Source organism: Bufo bufo, chromosome 1 (assembly GCF_905171765.1).
Source record: "Bufo bufo chromosome 1, aBufBuf1.1, whole genome shotgun sequence".
Taxonomy (NCBI): Eukaryota; Metazoa; Chordata; class Amphibia; order Anura; family Bufonidae; genus Bufo; species Bufo bufo.
The window spans coordinates 590,771,263-590,790,475 of NC_053389.1; the positions used below are offsets into that span (position 1 = coordinate 590,771,263).

Genomic DNA, 19,213 nt, shown 5'->3' on the forward strand with positions numbered 1-19,213 from the left:
AATAACACTCATCTTGTTTATAAAGCACCAGTTGCAGCCATATCCTTTACGGTAAAAAAATAAATTGGAAAAATAGTTTTATGAATGTTAGCAATTTAATGCATAATTCCAGGCAAAATCCTTGACATTCTATATACCACCAAAGAAGAATGTTCAGGAGGTTCATGGCAATAGAAGTCAGGGGAATATCCCAAGCATAGGCATAAAGACCAGAAGAATCTTCTGGACAGCAGCTCTCACTTCACGGATCATACAGTTGAGCGAAAAAGGCTAGAGCTGGATAGTTGGAATGTAATCATCTTGTGCAGATAATGTTTAGAGAGAGACAGACATTAGAGAGAGAGAGTCTCTCACTTTCATAGTCAATATTGAAGTAAGCATCCCCCTATACAGGGCAGATACCCTGAAACATAACCATATGTTTCTTGTGAAAATCCAGCTCTTAATCCAGAGAAAAGGCTTTTTTTAAATATTATGCAGAAAAAGTTTTTAGTGCACAGTGATCTGTTCAGCACATCTGGCTGCCCGCATGATTGGTATAGGCTCTGAAATTTCAGAGGCTGTCAAACAAGAGAGGGAGGCCTGGACGGAGTTACTGACAAAACGATGATGCACCAAATGCAGTGGCTCCACCCATGAGGAACCGAAAACATTATTAGCATAAAAATAAGCGCTTTTCAGGATTAGAGGACCAGCTTTTCACAAAAAAAGGTAAATGTTATGTTGACAATTGGGACATCTACCTTATATGGTGGTATGCTGATCCTTAGTTTTTCAGAGCTACATTCACAGTTCTGCTGACTTCCAAGCTACCACCAAGCAACCATCAGCATCTGTACAAAATTTGTTTTGTTATTTGCATTTTTAAAGAGTAACCTTAAAAAGGTTGTCCGAGCAGTTTAAAATTCTTGTACAACTCCTACAATGTCTTGAAATCAAGAAACATAACATACTCACCACTTCTGCACCAGTTACCTGGCCAATCCAGTCAGTCACTGTACTCAGCTGTAGAACGTAGAGGACACTGATTTGCAGCAGTCATCACATGCTGTATATAGGCATGTCACTGCTGCCATTTGTAAACAAACAGCATGTTTTTTTGTATTTTAAAAGACATTGTAAGTGTTGTCCAAGATTTTTTGATTATCTCACAGCTCCTTTAATACCAGGCATTGTACAGGAGTCTGATAAAGAGTTGTATCCATCTATAGCTCGATCCATCCTATCCAGGTAGGTAGATATAGGGGGTCATTTATTAAGAGCAGTGTTTTAGACACCAGTCTTAATAAGCCCTATACCTGGCGCAGGCCTCCTTATAACTTCAGCGGATCCACCGCCTCTTCTAAATGTTCCTTCCGGCCCATCCCATTCCCTGTCCATGCCACACCCCCTATTTTAGACCTGGCATAAGCGGGGAGAAGTTGCAGATTGCGGCTCAACGAACCACAACCTGCGTCTGAAATAAGCCTAATATAGGTGTATTTCAGCTTTATAAATGACCCCCATAATTCTTTATTAGATTCCTGAAAAATGCCTGATATCTTTTTCTCCAAACTGCTTTAGAAAAAGGAGTACAACACATTCAAGTTCCAAGATCACACAGGTATGGTGTATTAATGTACCAGGTCTATGACAGCAATGCAGATGTTATCAAAGAATAAATTAGTTCTCGTACGCAACCCTACACACATTCCTGGAGAGATCTCCCAAATACCATATTATAACACAATTTAAACACAAAAACTCTCAATTTCAAAGGATTAGACAAAAAGATTAGAAAAGAAGCCTAAAAGAAACAATGCTCACACATATACTATGCACCTTCTTTAAAAACATTTTTTTTACAGATCAGGCAGTTAACAAAACTGCACGGATAAACAAAGTATTCAAAACATAATAGATGTGTAATGGGCTCATTATATTTGCAGTGTGTCCTGTCATTTTGGATCAGATTATAAGGACAGAAGTGAAGTCAGACAGTAAAAGAAATTTGGAGAACATGGTGTAGTGTTATGTACAAGAACCAGGCAAAAGCAATCTCTAAACCTGAAGTTCAGGAGCCCTTAGGGACCTGTTCTATGACCGACAAAGAAACAGCAAGCAACTTATATATAAATAAATAAATTGTTCTTTCTATACATTGATTTATAATATCATGTAAACAGCATTCTAGGCGTCTTGTATCCCCTCCAACCATTGTCAAGCTAGCAATACTGCTGGAGCATGAATAAGAACTGCTCTACTGGGGAAGACACGTGGAGGAGAGTGAAAACAGTTGTTTATTGCGAGGCTGAATACTAATTATTTCCATGGTTTGGAGTGCGGGCTGATGCTGCGGATCGATCGGGAACTGATGGAACTGGCAGACGATGGGACTTGGCTATTTCTTGAGTTGGCCGTTTTTGAATCCGATCTTCCAGTGGATAATCTGCTGAGACGGCCTAAAGGCAACAAACAGAGCAGTCCATTAAATGTCATATTTAATGATGTATAGCCATAATAGCATGGTACATAGCAAAATCTTCAAAAACAAATTATAGCAGTGATACCTTTATTGGCTAACCCAAAACATTTTTATCTGTTTGCGAACGGTCAGAAAACAGAGGCTTCTTCGTCTGGCAGGTAGCCAATAAAAGTATGACTGCTATAATACTTTGTCTTTTTTAACGCAAAAGTATTTAACATCACATTTCATATTTAAAGACGACCCGTCAGGCCCGTTTTAGTGAATCCTTGTATTCCCCCTAAGCAGACACTTCCGGATCATATTTTCTGGGATCTCTGAAATATGCAATTTGATTGGACGGTGAAAGACTGTGTAGGGACACCTCCCCAACTGGTAACACCCAGTTATCAAATTACTTAAATATTTCATAAGAACACACAGAAGTGAAACAAAAGATGCTCCAGAATTGTTAACTTCATGGGGAATACCAGTATTTACTAAAATACTTTTTCAGATTCCAAGTAATTCTAGGCCTTTTACAGCAGGTCACTAAAGTGAAGACCTGTCAGCAGTGAAACATCTGAGATGACAAAAACTCCATTGAAGTGGCCTTCTATGGGGGTGGCGTTCTCAATCAAGATAACCAATATGCATAATATATGGTGGAGCTGAAGACCTGTCACTGGAAATCTGGGTTAAATAAGGGTGTGGTCTTCTCAAAGAGGTGGTCTTTTAGAGAGGTTTCAATATATATTCTGGAAAGTGCCAAATGGTAAAAAAAAATAAAAAATCTTAACACACATTAGCACAGCCCTGAACTAACCAGCTGCTTGAAACATACCTATTGCCATAAGGCACCTGCAGAAATGATAATGTGGCACCTTAAAGGGATTATCTACTTTATCTTTACATCCCTACATGACAGTAAAGAGCACATAAAGTCACTTAGCAATACTGTTATTAGATAATTGACAGCAATATCCTGTTTCCTTTTTTACTTTAATATTCCTTAGGCTAAGTTCACACGAACGTGTGTGATCCGTGGCCGTATTGCGGCCCGCAAATCGTGGGCCGCAATACACGGCCACAGTTCCGTGTGAATTCCGCATCACGGATGCGGACCCATTCACTTCAATGAGTCCGCAAATCCGGAATCGCGGAACGGCCACACGGGACGGGACCCCTCGGAAGCACTACGGCGTGCCTACGTGCGGTTACGTCCCGTACTTCCATTCCGCAAAAAGATAGAACAAGTCCTATCTTTTAGCGGAACGGCCGGATCGCGGACCCATTAAAGTGAATGGGTCAGCGATCCGATGCGGCAGACCTACGGCCGGCGATCGTGCATTGCGGCCCGCTATTTGCGGGCCGCAGCACAGGCACGGGTCACACACGTTCGTGTGAACTCGGCCTTACTGCCAGAATGGCACTCTCGTCCCAAAATGGACGGTCACGGAGGGGCATGTGATGAGACCCATTCATCAGCGGCTTCCAGAGACCAACATTGGGCATAACATTACAAACGAAACAACTGATGGACAAGTCTGGTCCCGGCAGCAGTTATTTTAGGACCAGAGTGCCATGTTGGCAGTAAGGAAGAATGAAGAAAACCAGGAAGGAGCACAACTTCTTGTATGTTCAGTGAAAAAGTGGATATTAGAAACAGACAGAGCAGTATTGTCAGCCAGAAAACAAGTTAATCTGGATAACTCAAGTTAACAGATCATTTTTATAGAAGACATGAACATACAGCCCTTTCTATTGGAATAATAGCTATACTAGTGTTTTATAAGGTGTATAATAAAGCACATTGTTAGAAGAGTGCAAGCGGGACTACTCACTGGCAGTGTCTGTTGGCATGAGCAATTTCTCCAGGTGTTGCTCTATTTTGTCCAAGTCGTCACTAGAAAATCTCCACTTGTTCTCTGCAGTTGTGGAAGGTTCTCTTGGGGTGGTTCGTTTCCGAGCAGATTTGGATTGGGTTGGTTGGGGCAGGCAGGTGACTGGGAAGGAGCCAGTTGTGAGGCAGTCTGGAAATTTCTGAGCTATGACTTTCAAACCTGTGCAAGAACCAGTTGTGTCAAGCCATCTTTGAATCTATGACATACAGCAGGGATGCTCAACCTGCGGCCCTTCAGCTGCTGTAAAACTACAACTCCCATCATGCTGTAGGCTGTTAGCTGTAGACTGCGGCTGCAGGTTGAGCATCCCTGACCTACAGTTTATTAGGTACTTTAAAGCTTCCATCACACACTCTTCTTCAGCATTTTGTCTTGTAAAATAATACCATGAATTTCAAGAATTCTGTTTTGTTGTGTTTTTTTTTTTTTTAACAAGCATTTAAAAAAATATATATTTTTTGCATTAGTAACAGGTTTTTCCTGTTATTTTTAAAGTGCTTTAGAAACGCCTGTAAGAAATGCAGCAGAAAAAAGCGTGCTGCATTAAAAAAAACAACAACAAAAAACACTACCGACCTTAAAGAGGTATTCCAGTTTTAATGATTACATTTATTTAGAAAATAGGATGTTGAATAATTTTCTAATATACATATAAATAAAAAAATTATGTTTTTTTACATAATTTCACTTGTGGGGTAGTTATACTGCCCTGGCATTCTAGGGGCCCTAATGTGTGGTAAGTAGGTAAATGACCTGTGAAATCCGAAAGGTGCTCTTTGGAATGTGGGCCCCTTTGCCCACCTAGGCAGCAAAAAAGTGTCACACATCTGGTATCCCCATACTCAGGAGAAGTTGGGCAATGTGTTTTGGGGTGTCTTTTTACATATACCCATGCTGGGTGAGAGAAATATCTTGGCAAAAGACAACTTTTCCCATTTTTTTATACAAAGTTGGCATTTGACCAAGATATTTATCTCACCCAGCATGGGTATATGTAAAATGACACCCCAAAACACATTGCCCAACTTCTCCTGAGTACAGAGATACCACATGTGTGACACTTTTTTGCAGCCTAGGTGGGCAAAGGGGCCCACATTCCAAAGAGCACCTTTCGGATTTCACCGGCCATTTTTTACAGATTTTGATTTCAAACTACTTCGCACGCATTTGGGCCCCTAAAATGCCAGGGCAGTATAACTACCCCACAAGTGACCCCATTTTGGAAAGAAGACACCCCAAGGTATTTCATGATGGGCATAGTGAGTTCATGGAAGTTTTTATTTTTTGTCACAAGTTAGTGGAATATGAGACTTTGTAAGAGAAAAAAAATAAAAATCATCATTTTCCGCTAACTTGTGACAAAAAATAAAAAGTTCTATGAACTCACTATGCCCATCAGCGAATACCTTAGGGTGTCTACTTTCCGAAATGGGGTCATTTGTGGGGGTTTTCTACTGTCTGGGCATTGTAGGACCTCAGGAAACATGACAGGTGCTCAGAAAGTCAGAGCTGCTTCAAAAAGCGGAAATTCACATTTTTGTACCATAGTTTGTAAACGCTATAACTTTTACCCAAACCATTTTTTTTTACCCAAACATTTTTTTTTATCAAAGACATGTAGAACAATAAATTTAGAGAAAAATTTATATATGGATGTCGTTTTTTTTGCAAAATTTTACAACTGAAAGTGAAAAATTTCATTTTTTTGCAAAAAAATCGTTAAATTTCGATTAATAACAAAAAAAGTTAAAATGTCAGCAGCAATGAAATACCACCAAATGAAAGCTCTATTAGTGAGAAGAAAAGGAGGTAAAATTCATTTGGGTGGTAAGTTGCATGACCGAGCAATAAACCGCTAAAGTTGTGGAGTGCCGATTTGTAAAAAAGGGCCTGGTCTTTAGGGGGGTATAAACCTGTGGTCCTTAAGTGGTTAAACAGGTTTTTCGATTTATTTATTTTTTATACTGATGACCCATCCTCTGGATATGTACTCAGTATATGATCGGTGGCTGGCTGACAGCCGGGACCCTCGTCAATCAGCTGTTTGAGAAGGCCGCGTAGCTCCTGCAAGTGCCACAGCCTTCTCGCAGCATGGCCGACGCTATGTTTATTGTTCACATGGCTAGGTGCAGCTCAGTCCCATGCAAGTGAATGAGGCTGAGCTGTGATACCAAGCACAGCCACTATACAATGTGCTGAGCTGTGATACATAACACAGCCGCTATACAATGTACAGAGCTGTGCTTGGTAAGCTAACATGATAACATCACCTAGAGACAGGCAGCCATGTAAGTACACAATGATGTAGTTACTGTAATAACCACAATAAAAATAATGATTCCACCACTATTCCTATTGTGTCCAGTGTGCTAATCCAGCAAATGTATGTCATGCAACACTGTTGCTTACTGAATGCCAGGGATTATATGATGTGAAAAGTGTCACATGACTGCCATGTTTTAGCTAGGCCATTTTTTATCCATGTGCTATCTGCATCTTTGCAGATAGCACACTGACCCAATCATTTCTATGGGGCCATGCATTGGTATTTCTTGAGGATTCGTGTGACCGTTCAATAAATTACAGAACATTGTCCATACTGCAGGAAAAGAATAGCTCTTTCTATTGATAGGAGTGCAATGCGCAAAATGAAGGTAACAAGTATTTGTCGGATCCATTGTTTGCAGACCAAAATAAGGACATGGCCATTTGCATGAACTCTAATACTGAATATGAAATCAGAAAATTGGTTGCATCTATGAACACTGGCACCTAATTACAGGGGTGATGTTTTTTTAATAAAAATTATAACAGAATTTACCTCCAGAAAGCATGAATAAATTTTCAAATCCTCTCTCACACATTGTTGTTGCGGCTTGGCTGGTTATCCTCTCATCTTCATCATAAAGGATAATAATTTTGCCATGAGCATTTTTCTGAATGCAATTGTTAAGTAAAAAACATAAAGTGTAGTTAATGTTAGGGTTGTTTCGGGTATCGAATATTCGATACCCATTCAATACTTTTGCCCGGTATCGACCTCGATACCAGGATTTGACAATTTTCGATACTAGGATGCGCTACTGCGCAGTCTAGTATCACAGAGCATGGAGCGTGCTGCTATCAGCGTGCGCCATGTTCCCTCAGCAGCACAGGGGAGAATGAGTCACTCCCTCCCTCCCCCTGTGCCGCCGCTGCCACCAATGAGGAGAGAGAGGGGCGGGCGCACTGCGCCACCAATGAAAGTTAACGTTCAATACAAATTACGGGAGGCTGGGTGCAGAATCACATAGCCGTCGCCCAGCCTCTATAAAAGGAAGCTGCGATCAGCGCCAGTTAACCCCCGTTAACTGCCGCTGATCGCAGCTTCCTTTTATAGAGGCTGGGTGACGGCTATGTGATTCTGCACCCAGCCTCCCGTATTTTGTATTGAACGTTAATTATCATTGGCGGCGCAGTGCGCCCCCCCCCCCCCCCCCTTCCCTCCTCCCCAGTATTAAAATCATTGGTGGCAGTGGCCACAGGGTCCCCCCCCTCCTCCTCATTGGTGGTGGCAGCCATGGTAATCTCCTTGCTGCTGTGTGTACTATGCACAGGGCAGCAGGGAGAGTGTGAGATCCTATTCACCCTAATGGAGCTCTATTAGGGTGAATAGGACAAGGGATCAAAAGATCCCAAGGTCTAGCCCCTAAGGGGGAATAGTTATTAAATTAAAAAAAAAAAAAAAATCCCATCAAAATATTAAGTATAAATCTCCCCTTTTCCCAATTTTACATATAAACTATGTGACAAACTCCCCTCTTTTGAGGTTGCCACGAGTGCTTGGAGAGGACTACTTGCCCGCCTCTTACCATGCGATTATGGTCCCATGTTGTATGCACCGGTTTTGTGCAGAAAAGTCATGAGTACAGCCAGGCCAAAGAGACTTGTACTAACTTTTGAATTCCTGGTCTAATTCGTGTCATTTTGGGATGTGTTAAATGTCTATGTGTATTGTAAAGGGTGGGACATTGTATGTTTGAGTAAGTGATGTCTGTTCCATTGTCTCTCTGTGTGTATTGGCGATTGTCCTCTGTCCTGGAGACAACCGAGTTGTAATTCGATTGTCTCTCAGGACAGAGGGCAATGTGTATTCTCCTGCCTGTGTTGATTATGTTAACCATGGTGTCTATGTGGGTTGTAACCTTTGTGTTATGGGTTAATGTATGTTTGTTGTGGGTGTCTCCCTTGCATGGGGAAGATATAATTATGTGTAAAATTTGGTCTATAGTGTTGGTGACCTTCAGAACTTCTAGATACACATAAACAGCGCCAAATCCCCACAAACATAAAATTACGTACAGAAGCGCAATGAGCTCTAACGATATCCCTAAAGGGCAAGTATCCGTAAGTGATGACTTGCTTTGGTAGGGGGCTGTCAAACGGGTATAAAGGCACCTGCGACAGTGACCCCCCAAGCAAGTTCACCAGAGGAAAGGCACAAATAAGTAAAGATCAGTGTTTACAGCTTGAAGTGAACCGGACTACTCACTTCACTGGGGGGGCTGTCACATAGGTCAGTGGTCGCAAGTACCTAGGACAGTGAACCCCCCTGGCCAAGGTCGCTGGAATTCACTTGGACAAACAAATACTTTTGTAGAGGCAGTTATTACTCACTTCACTGGGGGGCTGCCAAACAGGTATAACGTATGGTACCTGAGACAGTACCCCCCTGGCCGAGTCAGCTTATCCAGGTCTCCAATTGGAAATCAGTGTCTCCAGTCTTTAAAATAGGTATCTTCAAATATTTTAATAAACAAAGCTCTACGCGTTTCGGGGTTATGCAAAACCCCTTCCTCAGGAGCAAGGTATTCACTAATACATAAAATCAAAGAAACTCACATATTAAATAGATTCCTCTCACCAATGCATCTTGTTCCCGCGCACGAGAATCGAAAAAAGGCGGGAAATTGCGTTTAAACATAGCCTCCGGTCAAGTGGAACGCATCCAGGGACCGGAAATCGTGCATCTAGCGCGACTTCCGGTTCAATGAAACGCACGCCGGCTGTGTGTGGAACGCACGCCGGCTGTGTGCGGAGCGCACGCCGGCTGCGTGTAGAACGCACGCCGGCTGAGGGGAGCGTCACTTCCTGGCTCTGTGTGGAACGCATGCCGGCTGCGTGTGGAACGCACGCCGGCTCGGGGGAACGTCACTTCCTGTCTCGATGCGCTCCAACTAATGGAACGCATCGGCAGGGGGGGGAGAAGAGAGGGGAGGGAAACCTGCTATTGGCGATGTCCCTCCCTTGCTAACAGCCGCCTGCTGATGCGATCTGGGAGGAGGAAAAAGTCAGTAGATAATGACCTCCTATCGAATTCTCTCTACATTCATATATGTAGGGCCCCCTGATAAGAATTATTTCATGATTTAGGAAGAGGGATATGATATAAAATATAATAATATTAGAAGGACAAATAATTTCATAAATTTGCAAAGGAAAATTAGAATAGGATGTAAAAAATAAATATTTGTGGATCATAAGAAATCAATAATAGAAAATTGATAATAAAAAATTAAAAGACACGTGCAGCACGGGTGGTCAGCGCATGGGTGTAGAGGAATAGAGGAATAGATATTAGGGATATAAAATTTAAAATTTAAAAATCACAAAAAATACATAAAAAATCCAATGAAGATATATAAATATAAATAGTCAATAATAATAACAATGTAGTCAGGTATAAGATCTTTTCCGAATGATAGATAAAATGATATATAAAATATAAAATATGAAGTAGGGAAAGCACCTATATTCAAAATCATATATCGATTTTCTCTTCAAAAAGTGTATAAAATGCTGGTAGTGTATAGATAACTCCTAACGTCATGGGATCTTTTTTCAGGTAAATGTTTATTTTCTCAATTTGGAAATTAGTAGTTAGCGTATTCCAAGGCCTCATTGAGACCAAACGGTGCAAGTGTATTTAATTTATATATCCAAAACATCTCCTTTCTTGATAGTGTCTGATAAGATTGTGGAACCCATTCTAACGGAGTGACTTTCAGGCCCTTGGAGTCACCCTCGTGATATAATGAGAAGTGTTTAGACACACTATGTGTAGTCACTTTCCGTTTTATATAACGTTTTGCCAAACTCACTTGACATTATTAATTTATCCACCTACTCAACATCTCCCCCAAGCCCAGAAAATAAATTTCTTGCACTCCCAACAAATCTATCAGGGAATTCTTTTTTAGACCAGGTTTTGTCCACCCCCAACAAAGGTCCGCCTGTACCGCCGGCCAGACAGATACTTACAAGCTTTCTGGCCCTAAGCCCGGTTATTCATCCCAACGAGCCCCCCCAATTGAATACCCCATTAGCACCACGGTCTCTAAAGATAACCCATTTCTACACCCCTGTCTCCTCTATGAAAAAGAAAAGACCAAACGAAGACACAGAGGGTGTAGAGGTGGGAGAAGAAAGTGCACCACTCACCAAAAAACCAAAACCAAAACACTAATTGATTCCAAGGACCAGGAGAAAGAAATTGGCATTTTTAATTTATCTGAGTATATCCTAAAAGAGAACGAAATAGAACTTCTAGCAAAAGGATTATCATTTTGCCCAACTAATCAACCAGACTTATTTGAACTTTTTGTTGATTTGAATCAGTTTATTCGCAAATTAACCCTACATAGACATTTTACCATAAAGAACTTTCTACAGATAGATACACAACCCAAAGATCCTACCTCAAGTTCCCAAGAACCAAATTTGGACCAAACATCAATTGCCCCAATCATACCTAATATTAGAATTAAATCAAACTTTTATCCATTGGACAGCAAAGGTCCACATATCGAAACTTTTTATAACTTAGTAATGTCCGATTTCAAAGAAAATTTCTCCAAAGTCCCGCCAGATGTTGGTGTTAGAAATCTAAATAAAAGGGAAACTAGAGCACTCAAAACCCTCACCAACAATAGAGATATTGTGATAAAAAATGCAGATAAAGGAGGGGGCATTGTCATTTTGAATTCCAATTATTACCAAAAAGAAGCTTTACGTATTCTTGCAGATAAAGAGTACTATGATACCCTATTATACGATCCCACTCCAGAATATAAAAAGATACTGGGATTATTGATAGATGAGGGTTTCCATACAGGTATTTTAAACAAGAAAGAAAAACATTTTTTAAAGATCAACTATCCCTCCACCGCAAAATTCTATTTCTTGCCAAAAATACACAAATCCCTTACAGAACCCCCAGGGAGGCCCATTATTTCGGGCATAGGGTCTTTAACCGCCAACCTCTCAGAATATGTAGATGGAATCCTACAAAAATATGTTCTAAATCTACCGTCCTATTTACGAGACACCTCACACCTTCTCGCTTTCTTGGAAACACTAAAATGGGAGAATCATTTCTTGTGGGCCACACTGGATGTATGCTCACTTTACAGCAACATTCCACATAATTTAGGGCTTAGAGAAATAGAAAAAGTTCTCAACTCAGATCCCCTGATGCCAATTACACAAAGATCATTTATACTAAAATCCATAGACTTTATTCTTAAACATAATTTTTTTTCTTTTCAAAATACAATATACCAACAGAAGAAAGGCACGGCAATGGGGACAAAATTTGCGCCAGCCTATGCAAATTTATTCATGGGGGGATTCGAGAGGGAAATTGGACTTTTGGCCCATCCAAACATTCGGTTTTATAAGCGTTATATCGACGACATCATTATTATTTGGGACGGGGGAGAAAATAAATTGGTTTCGTATGTGGATACAATAAATACCAACGACTGGAATCTAAAGTTTACTATAGACCATCATAATACGGAGGCCATATTTTTGGATTTGCATATAGAAATCATTAATAAGACCATAACCACAAAAACACATTTTAAAAAAGTTGACACGAACAGCTATCTCAATTTTAAAAGCTGCCACCACCAGAGATGGAAAACTAACATTCCCTACGGCCAAATGAAAAGGATCCGCAGAAACTGTAGTGACGATGCTACTATGAAAAAACAGCTTGATATTCTGAAAGAAAGATTTAAGGAGAAAGGATATCCCAATAAATTAATATTGGAATCCGAAGCCAGAATCCTGAAGGAAAGCCAAAAAGAAAGTCTTACGAAAGTCACAAAGAAAGAAGTTCAACAGAAATATAGTAATCTAGGTTTAACCACTAGTTTTAACAATCGCCATGCAGAGATCAGGAAAATAATTAATAAGCACTGGAAAATTCTTTTGAAAGATCCAATTATGGAGAAAACAATCCCATCAGCCCCTACCCTAACGTTCCGCAGAGCAAAAACCTTAAAAAATATATTAGCACCTTCATGTCCCAAACTACCTCAGAAAACTATACAAACAGACTACAAAGGTCTGATAAGTGAGGTAGGATCATCTAAATGCGGCTCAAGAAAGTGCAAGTGTTGTCCAATGATATATTGCGGAAAAACACTGATCCTCTCGCCACCAAAAGAACCGATTTCCCTTAAACAAACAATGAATTGCAACACCTCCTATGTCATCTATCTATTAGAGTGTCCCTGCAAGCTCTTATATGTGGGTCGTACAATACAGGCTCTGAGAGAGCGTATGAATGAACATCGCTCTAATATAAAACGGAAAGTGACTACACATAGTGTGTCTAAACACTTCTCATTATATCACGAGGGTGACTCCAAGGGCCTGAAAGTCACTCCGTTAGAATGGGTTCCACAATCTTATCAGACACTATCAAGAAAGGAGATGTTTTGGATATATAAATTAAATACACTTGCACCGTTTGGTCTCAATGAGGCCTTGGAATACGCTAACTACTAATTTCCAAATTGAGAAAATAAACATTTACCTGAAAAAAGATCCCATGACGTTAGGAGTTATCTATACACTACCAGCATTTTATACACTTTTTGAAGAGAAAATCGATATATGATTTTGAATATAGGTGCTTTCCCTACTTCATATTTTATATTTTATATATCATTTTATCTATCATTCGGAAAAGATCTTATACCTGACTACATTGTTATTATTATTGACTATTTATATTTATATATCTTCATTGGATTTTTTATGTATTTTTTGTGATTTTTAAATTTTAAATTTTATATCCCTAATATCTATTCCTCTATTCCTCTACACCCATGCGCTGACCACCCGTGCTGCACGTGTCTTTTAATTTTTTATTATCAATTTTCTATTATTGATTTCTTATGATCCACAAATATTTATTTTTTACATCCTATTCTAATTTTCCTTTGCAAATTTAAGAAATTATTTGTCCTTCTAATATTATTATATTTTATATCATATCCCTCTTCCTAAATCATGAAATAATTCTTATCAGGGGGCCCTACATATATGAATGTAGAGAGAATTCGATAGGAGGTCATTATCTACTGACTTTTTCCTCCTCCCAGATCGCATCAGCAGGCGGCTGTTAGCAAGGGAGGGACATCGCCAATAGCAGGTTTCCCTCCCCTCTCTTCTCCCCCCCCTGCCGATGCGTTCCATTAGTTGGAGCGCATCGAGACAGGAAGTGACGTTCCCCCGAGCCGGCGTGCGTTCCACACGCAGCCGGCATGCGTTCCACACAGAGCCAGGAAGTGACGCTCCCCTCAGCCGGCGTGCGTTCTACACGCAGCCGGCGTGCGCTCCGCACACAGCCGGCGTGCGTTCCACACACAGCCGGCGTGCGTTTCATTGAACCGGAAGTCGCGCTAGATGCACGATTTCCGGTCCCTGGATGCGTTCCACTTGACCGGAGGCTATGTTTAAACGCAATTTCCCGCCTTTTTTCGATTCTCGTGCGCGGGAACAAGATGCATTGGTGAGAGGAATCTATTTAATATGTGAGTTTCTTTGATTTTATGTATTAGTGAATACCTTGCTCCTGAGGAAGGGGTTTTGCATAACCCCGAAACGCGTAGAGCTTTGTTTATTAAAATATTTGAAGATACCTATTTTAAAGACTGGAGACACTGATTTCCAATTGGAGACCTGGATAAGCTGACTCGGCCAGGGGGGTACTGTCTCAGGTACCATACGTTATACCTGTTTGGCAGCCCCCCAGTGAAGTGAGTAATAACTGCCTCTACAAAAGTATTTGTTTGTCCAAGTGAATTCCAGCGACCTTGGCCAGGGGGGTTCACTGTCCTAGGTACTTGCGACCACTGACCTATGTGACAGCCCCCCCAGTGAAGTGAGTAGTCCGGTTCACTTCAAGCTGTAAACACTGATCTTTACTTATTTGTGCCTTTCCTCTGGTGAACTTGCTTGGGGGGTCACTGTCGCAGGTGCCTTTATACCCGTTTGACAGCCCCCTACCAAAGCAAGTCATCACTTACGGATACTTGCCCTTTAGGGATATCGTTAGAGCTCATTGCGCTTCTGTACGTAATTTTATGTTTGTGGGGATTTGGCGCTGTTTATGTGTATCTAGAAGTTCTGAAGGTCACCAACACTATAGACCAAATTTTACACATAATTATATCTTCCGCTACTCAAGTGTCTAACCTTGTGTTAACACTATATTTTTTTCGTGCAGCCTCCCCTATCACTGCTGTCCTTAACATCTAAACACAATATTTTATTTTTTATAATTTATTTATATCTTTTTTTTTTTTTTTTTTTTTTTTTTTTTTTTTATTTTAAGAATTAATATTCCAGTAATTCCTAGTCCCATCACCGCTGGCGCCTTACAAGTGGGATTTTCCTTGTCACAAGGTCTTCCTAACCTCCTTTCTTTTTTTCTGTTATCTTTCTATCCCTTGCATGGGAGCAGGGGATAAAAGCAATTGTATTTTGCAATTTGAGGCCTTCCAGTAAAGTATTTCTAGCATTCAGCTTGGGCTAATGTATAGACTTATTTGGCGATACCGGCGATACCAGCGATAATAACGATCTATTTCAAGTGGATTACTTGGCGGTGCTAGCTCAAGGGGAGAAGGGAATACTAGACGGTGACACGGATGATACCGTCACATAAACATATTACATATTGCCACGTCCGAAAAGTCCAAACTATTAAAATATTTAAAAAAAATCTCCTATGCAGTGATTGCCATAATAGAAAAAAAAATAATGCACGATTCGCCATTTTTTGAGTCACCTTGTCCCTCCCCCCCCCAAATAGAACTGGACTGTTCGATTACGGGCCGGACGTTCCATAAAATGCGGAACGCACGCAGCTTTTTTTTGGCGTTTTTATTTTTTTTGTGTGGTATTAAATGGTATCGCAATACTTTTTTATGGCAACGAAACCGAATCAAAATTTTGGTATCAAAACAACCCTAGTTAATGTACTAACGTCTTAATGTCTTGCAGAGGGGAGGCTGCAGCAGGAGAACAATCAGGATGATCCAGACCATTCATTGCTCTACCAGTTACCGGTAGCTCAGGTTTCTTACCTTTCACTTGCCCTTACTGAAAATAAGCCCCTCTAGCACTCTTTCTTGGCATTTGAATAACGCCAAGCACAGAACAAGGAGTATATTGACCAATTACTGGTAGACAATAGTCCTTTTTAGATATATTAACTTCTTCATTACCAGGCAATTTTTCGTTTTTGCAATTTCATTTTGCCTCCAGGATCCGCTCCCATCTCCGTTGTGTGGCCATCTGAGTTGGGACCCACACTAGGGCTGCACGATTTGGGAATTTTGTGCGATTAGGGCGCTAAAAATTGCGATAACTATATGCAATGTGATATTTTAAAGGGAATTGTGCTAGAGGTCTATTTGCTTGGATTTTCCCATATGAGCCGCTGACGCGGCTGGGGATGACGCGCTGTTATGTGGGGGATCTGTGGATGACACGCTGTTATGTGGGGGATCTGTGGATGACGCGCTGTTATGTGGGGGACCTGTGGATGACACTGTTATGGGGTGGATCTGTGGATGGCACTGTTATAGGGGATGTGTGCTATGACACATAGGGCCATGAGGGGGGGCAGCATAAGACACATATAGCATCTTATGCTGGTCCCCCTCATGGCCCTATGTGTCCTAAACTGCGCACATAACTGGCTTTGTGTGTAAAGTATTTTACTACTGTCTGAAACAAGCTCTCGCCTATTGATAAAATGGCCAGCCTCTGTACTCACTTTCACTATGAATGCACTGCAGCGAGCTGGCCGGCCGGCGCGTGACTGACGTCACTTAGTAACACTCCTCCCACTTAGTAACGCTCCTGCTTCCTGAATTAAGTGGGAGGAGCGTAACTAAGTGACGTCAGTCACGCGCCGGCCAGCTCACTGCAGTGCATTCATAGTGAAAGTGAGTACAGAGGCTGGCCATTTTATCAATAGGAGAGAGCTTGTTTCAGACAGTAGTAAAATACTTTACACACAAAGCCAGTTATGTGCGCGGGGCCCCTTCATATATAAATCGCTGCATTTTCGGGTCAGCCAAATCGCCATATCGCATTTGGCGATTATCACAATTTGATTATTTTTTTCAATATATCGTGCAGCCCTAACCCACACCTATCCAATATTGATGGTATATCCTAGCGATATGCAATCAATGTCTGAGATGAGCCAACCCCTTTAATACAATTCTGAGAATATGCAGTGATATAAAAGGATACATAATTTAGGATTTCGGTTGTGAATGGATTCATTGTCCTCGCAAGCATTGCAGTGGGATAGCTTTTAGCTGTAAGGGCAAAGAAAATGATTACATTATACAGTGCACACATTAACGCAGATCACAGTTTCAGGAGATAATTCACAGCATATTGTATGCTTTATGGTGGAACAAGCAGCATCAAGACATACAGAGTATTCATAAGGACTATTTGAGTACAAATATAGGAGACTACCTCTACTTTGAGATTTGAGAGTAATATTTTAGACTACATCTTTAATAAATTTGTCACATTTTACAACACATCACCCCCTTCTGCTAGATCCCTTTCAAAACTGTCCAGGTAGGTTAAAAGGAGTTGTCCAAGTTATTTTTTGTTCTTTGTATGTTTCTAACTAATCAGATGTAAGGGATTCATAATTCACTTACTTCATCTGCAGTGGCTCCTTTCTAAGATCTCACTGAGGGTCCCATGACCTGTGATGTCAGCTTCTCTTTCGTGCACAAGCCTGAAGTGCAGGTCTGAGACGTCACTGTGCTGGCCACGCCTCCCTGCACCGGCCCAGCTGTGTCTCCCTCTCACTGGATTCTTCGGGATACTTTAACCCCAGGGACTGCATTATTCAGTTGGATACTATCTACAGAAAGCTATTGGGCTGACGGCTACCGTGCCATTGATCCATCCGTGTATCTTTGACATCCCCTGATTAATCCGGTGATATATATTTTTATCGGAGGAAACGCGTTGGGTTAATTTAACAACTTTTTTTGGCTTTACTGACACTGGGAGAAACTATTTTCAGGGACAGGATAACAGGGATAGCCGTCGATAAGTGGGGTCGCTCCCTTTGGGGTGATTCTCCCGCATATAGGCGGGAGACCTCTCCGCTTTTAGGCAGGGCCTCACTAGTCGGCTAGGGATATTATCTTCCCAGTTACCCATCTGTCCTGGATAAGAAGAGCCGGTGACTACATCATCTTTTTATGATATTTGCAGTGAACACCCATCTATTTTGTTTCTGTGGACCTTCCCACCACAAACACGTATATCCTGCTGTGGGACGACCTATTTCCATAACAGAAAAATCATCAAACCGTGAGTGGGGACTATCTAGTCCAAAATCGTGCTCTCTATTTGTTTACATACCCTGTGCCCTACTGTGCATAAGCCTATTGTATCTTATATATGCAGCTATCTAAATACTCCTGTGGGACCTATTTTAAATGTTAATGACTAAAAGTTAAGTTTTAGTAGGATAATTATTCAGTGATATACTTTAACCCCTTCTGCAGCACAGACTCAGGGCTGAAGGCTTTGCTAAGGAGCTGCAGGCAGTGAAGAGACACAGGATCTTCCCTCCTCATCCTGCAGACAGAGCTGACAGACTGGAGGAGTTCTGCAGAGCATTGAACAAGAACAGGTAGGGGGAGGATCCTGTGTGTATCAGCAGTGCCATTGTACAGCTGGGACTTGTAGTCCTACACATACAACATGCTGCTGAGTCTCCTGGCAGTCAGACATTGCACTCAGGTCAGCACTCTAATTCACTCCCTTTGCAGGAGCAGGGACACTCAGGAATATACATGAGGAAAACCTCACAGATTGTTGTTATTGCAGATAAACAGAGGCCAGAAGAGAACTAGGGAAATGCCTCCCTAGCATCATGGTTTATACTAAGGAGGCTCATTCCTGTCACGGTATGCTCCAAAGGAGTCTATAGGCTTTAAATGATCTTTTAATTATATACTGACCTCCAATAATATGGCACTGGTCGTAACAATCTCTGTCACGTACATCAAGGAGAAGAAATGGGCAATCTTGGTATGGCTGTTCCAGGGATCTTGGGCTAGGCAGAAGATCTTTTTTACTTGTCTGCTTGGGATCATTATCCAAGTCTAATTCTCCAACTCCACTAATAACACTGTAAAATAGCATAATAAAAGGCAGATAGATAGCTGGTAGTTATTTAGTTGCTTATAGTTCAGAATCATTCTATTCCTACACTATTATAAACATCACACACACTCTAACGAGCCTCAATATAGGGAGATTCTGGCCAATTAGTAAAATGATTTGTTAAATGGATACCTCTGACAGACAATATACAGTGGCATCTGTTACCATAAGGTTCCGTTAAAAAAAAAAAAACGTTTGCAGGAAGATGCAGGATAGAAAAAGTGTAGTGTACTATGTTTTAGCATCCACTTTTTACAATGTATATGTTGAACCTGGGACAAAAACGTGACGTGAACATACCCAA

The 19,213-nt window shown here is 41.1% G+C and overlaps 1 protein-coding gene across 1 annotated transcript in view; it reads right to left on the reverse strand.

Moving 5' to 3' along the window:
* Nucleotides 1–333: 333 nt before the first annotated feature.
* CEP41 (centrosomal protein 41) overlaps nucleotides 334–19,213 on the reverse strand; it is a 56,348-nt gene continuing 37,468 nt past the window's right edge. Inside the window, exons 7-11 of the mRNA XM_040413428.1 lie at nucleotides 18,705–18,874; nucleotides 16,954–17,021; nucleotides 7,169–7,283; nucleotides 4,288–4,506; nucleotides 334–2,441 (exon numbers count right to left, since the gene is read on the reverse strand). Of these exons, the coding sequence (XP_040269362.1) occupies nucleotides 2,302–2,441; nucleotides 4,288–4,506; nucleotides 7,169–7,283; nucleotides 16,954–17,021; nucleotides 18,705–18,874 (712 nt within the window). The 3' untranslated portion in view covers nucleotides 334–2,301. The remainder of the gene's footprint in view (nucleotides 2,442–4,287; nucleotides 4,507–7,168; nucleotides 7,284–16,953; nucleotides 17,022–18,704; nucleotides 18,875–19,213) is intronic.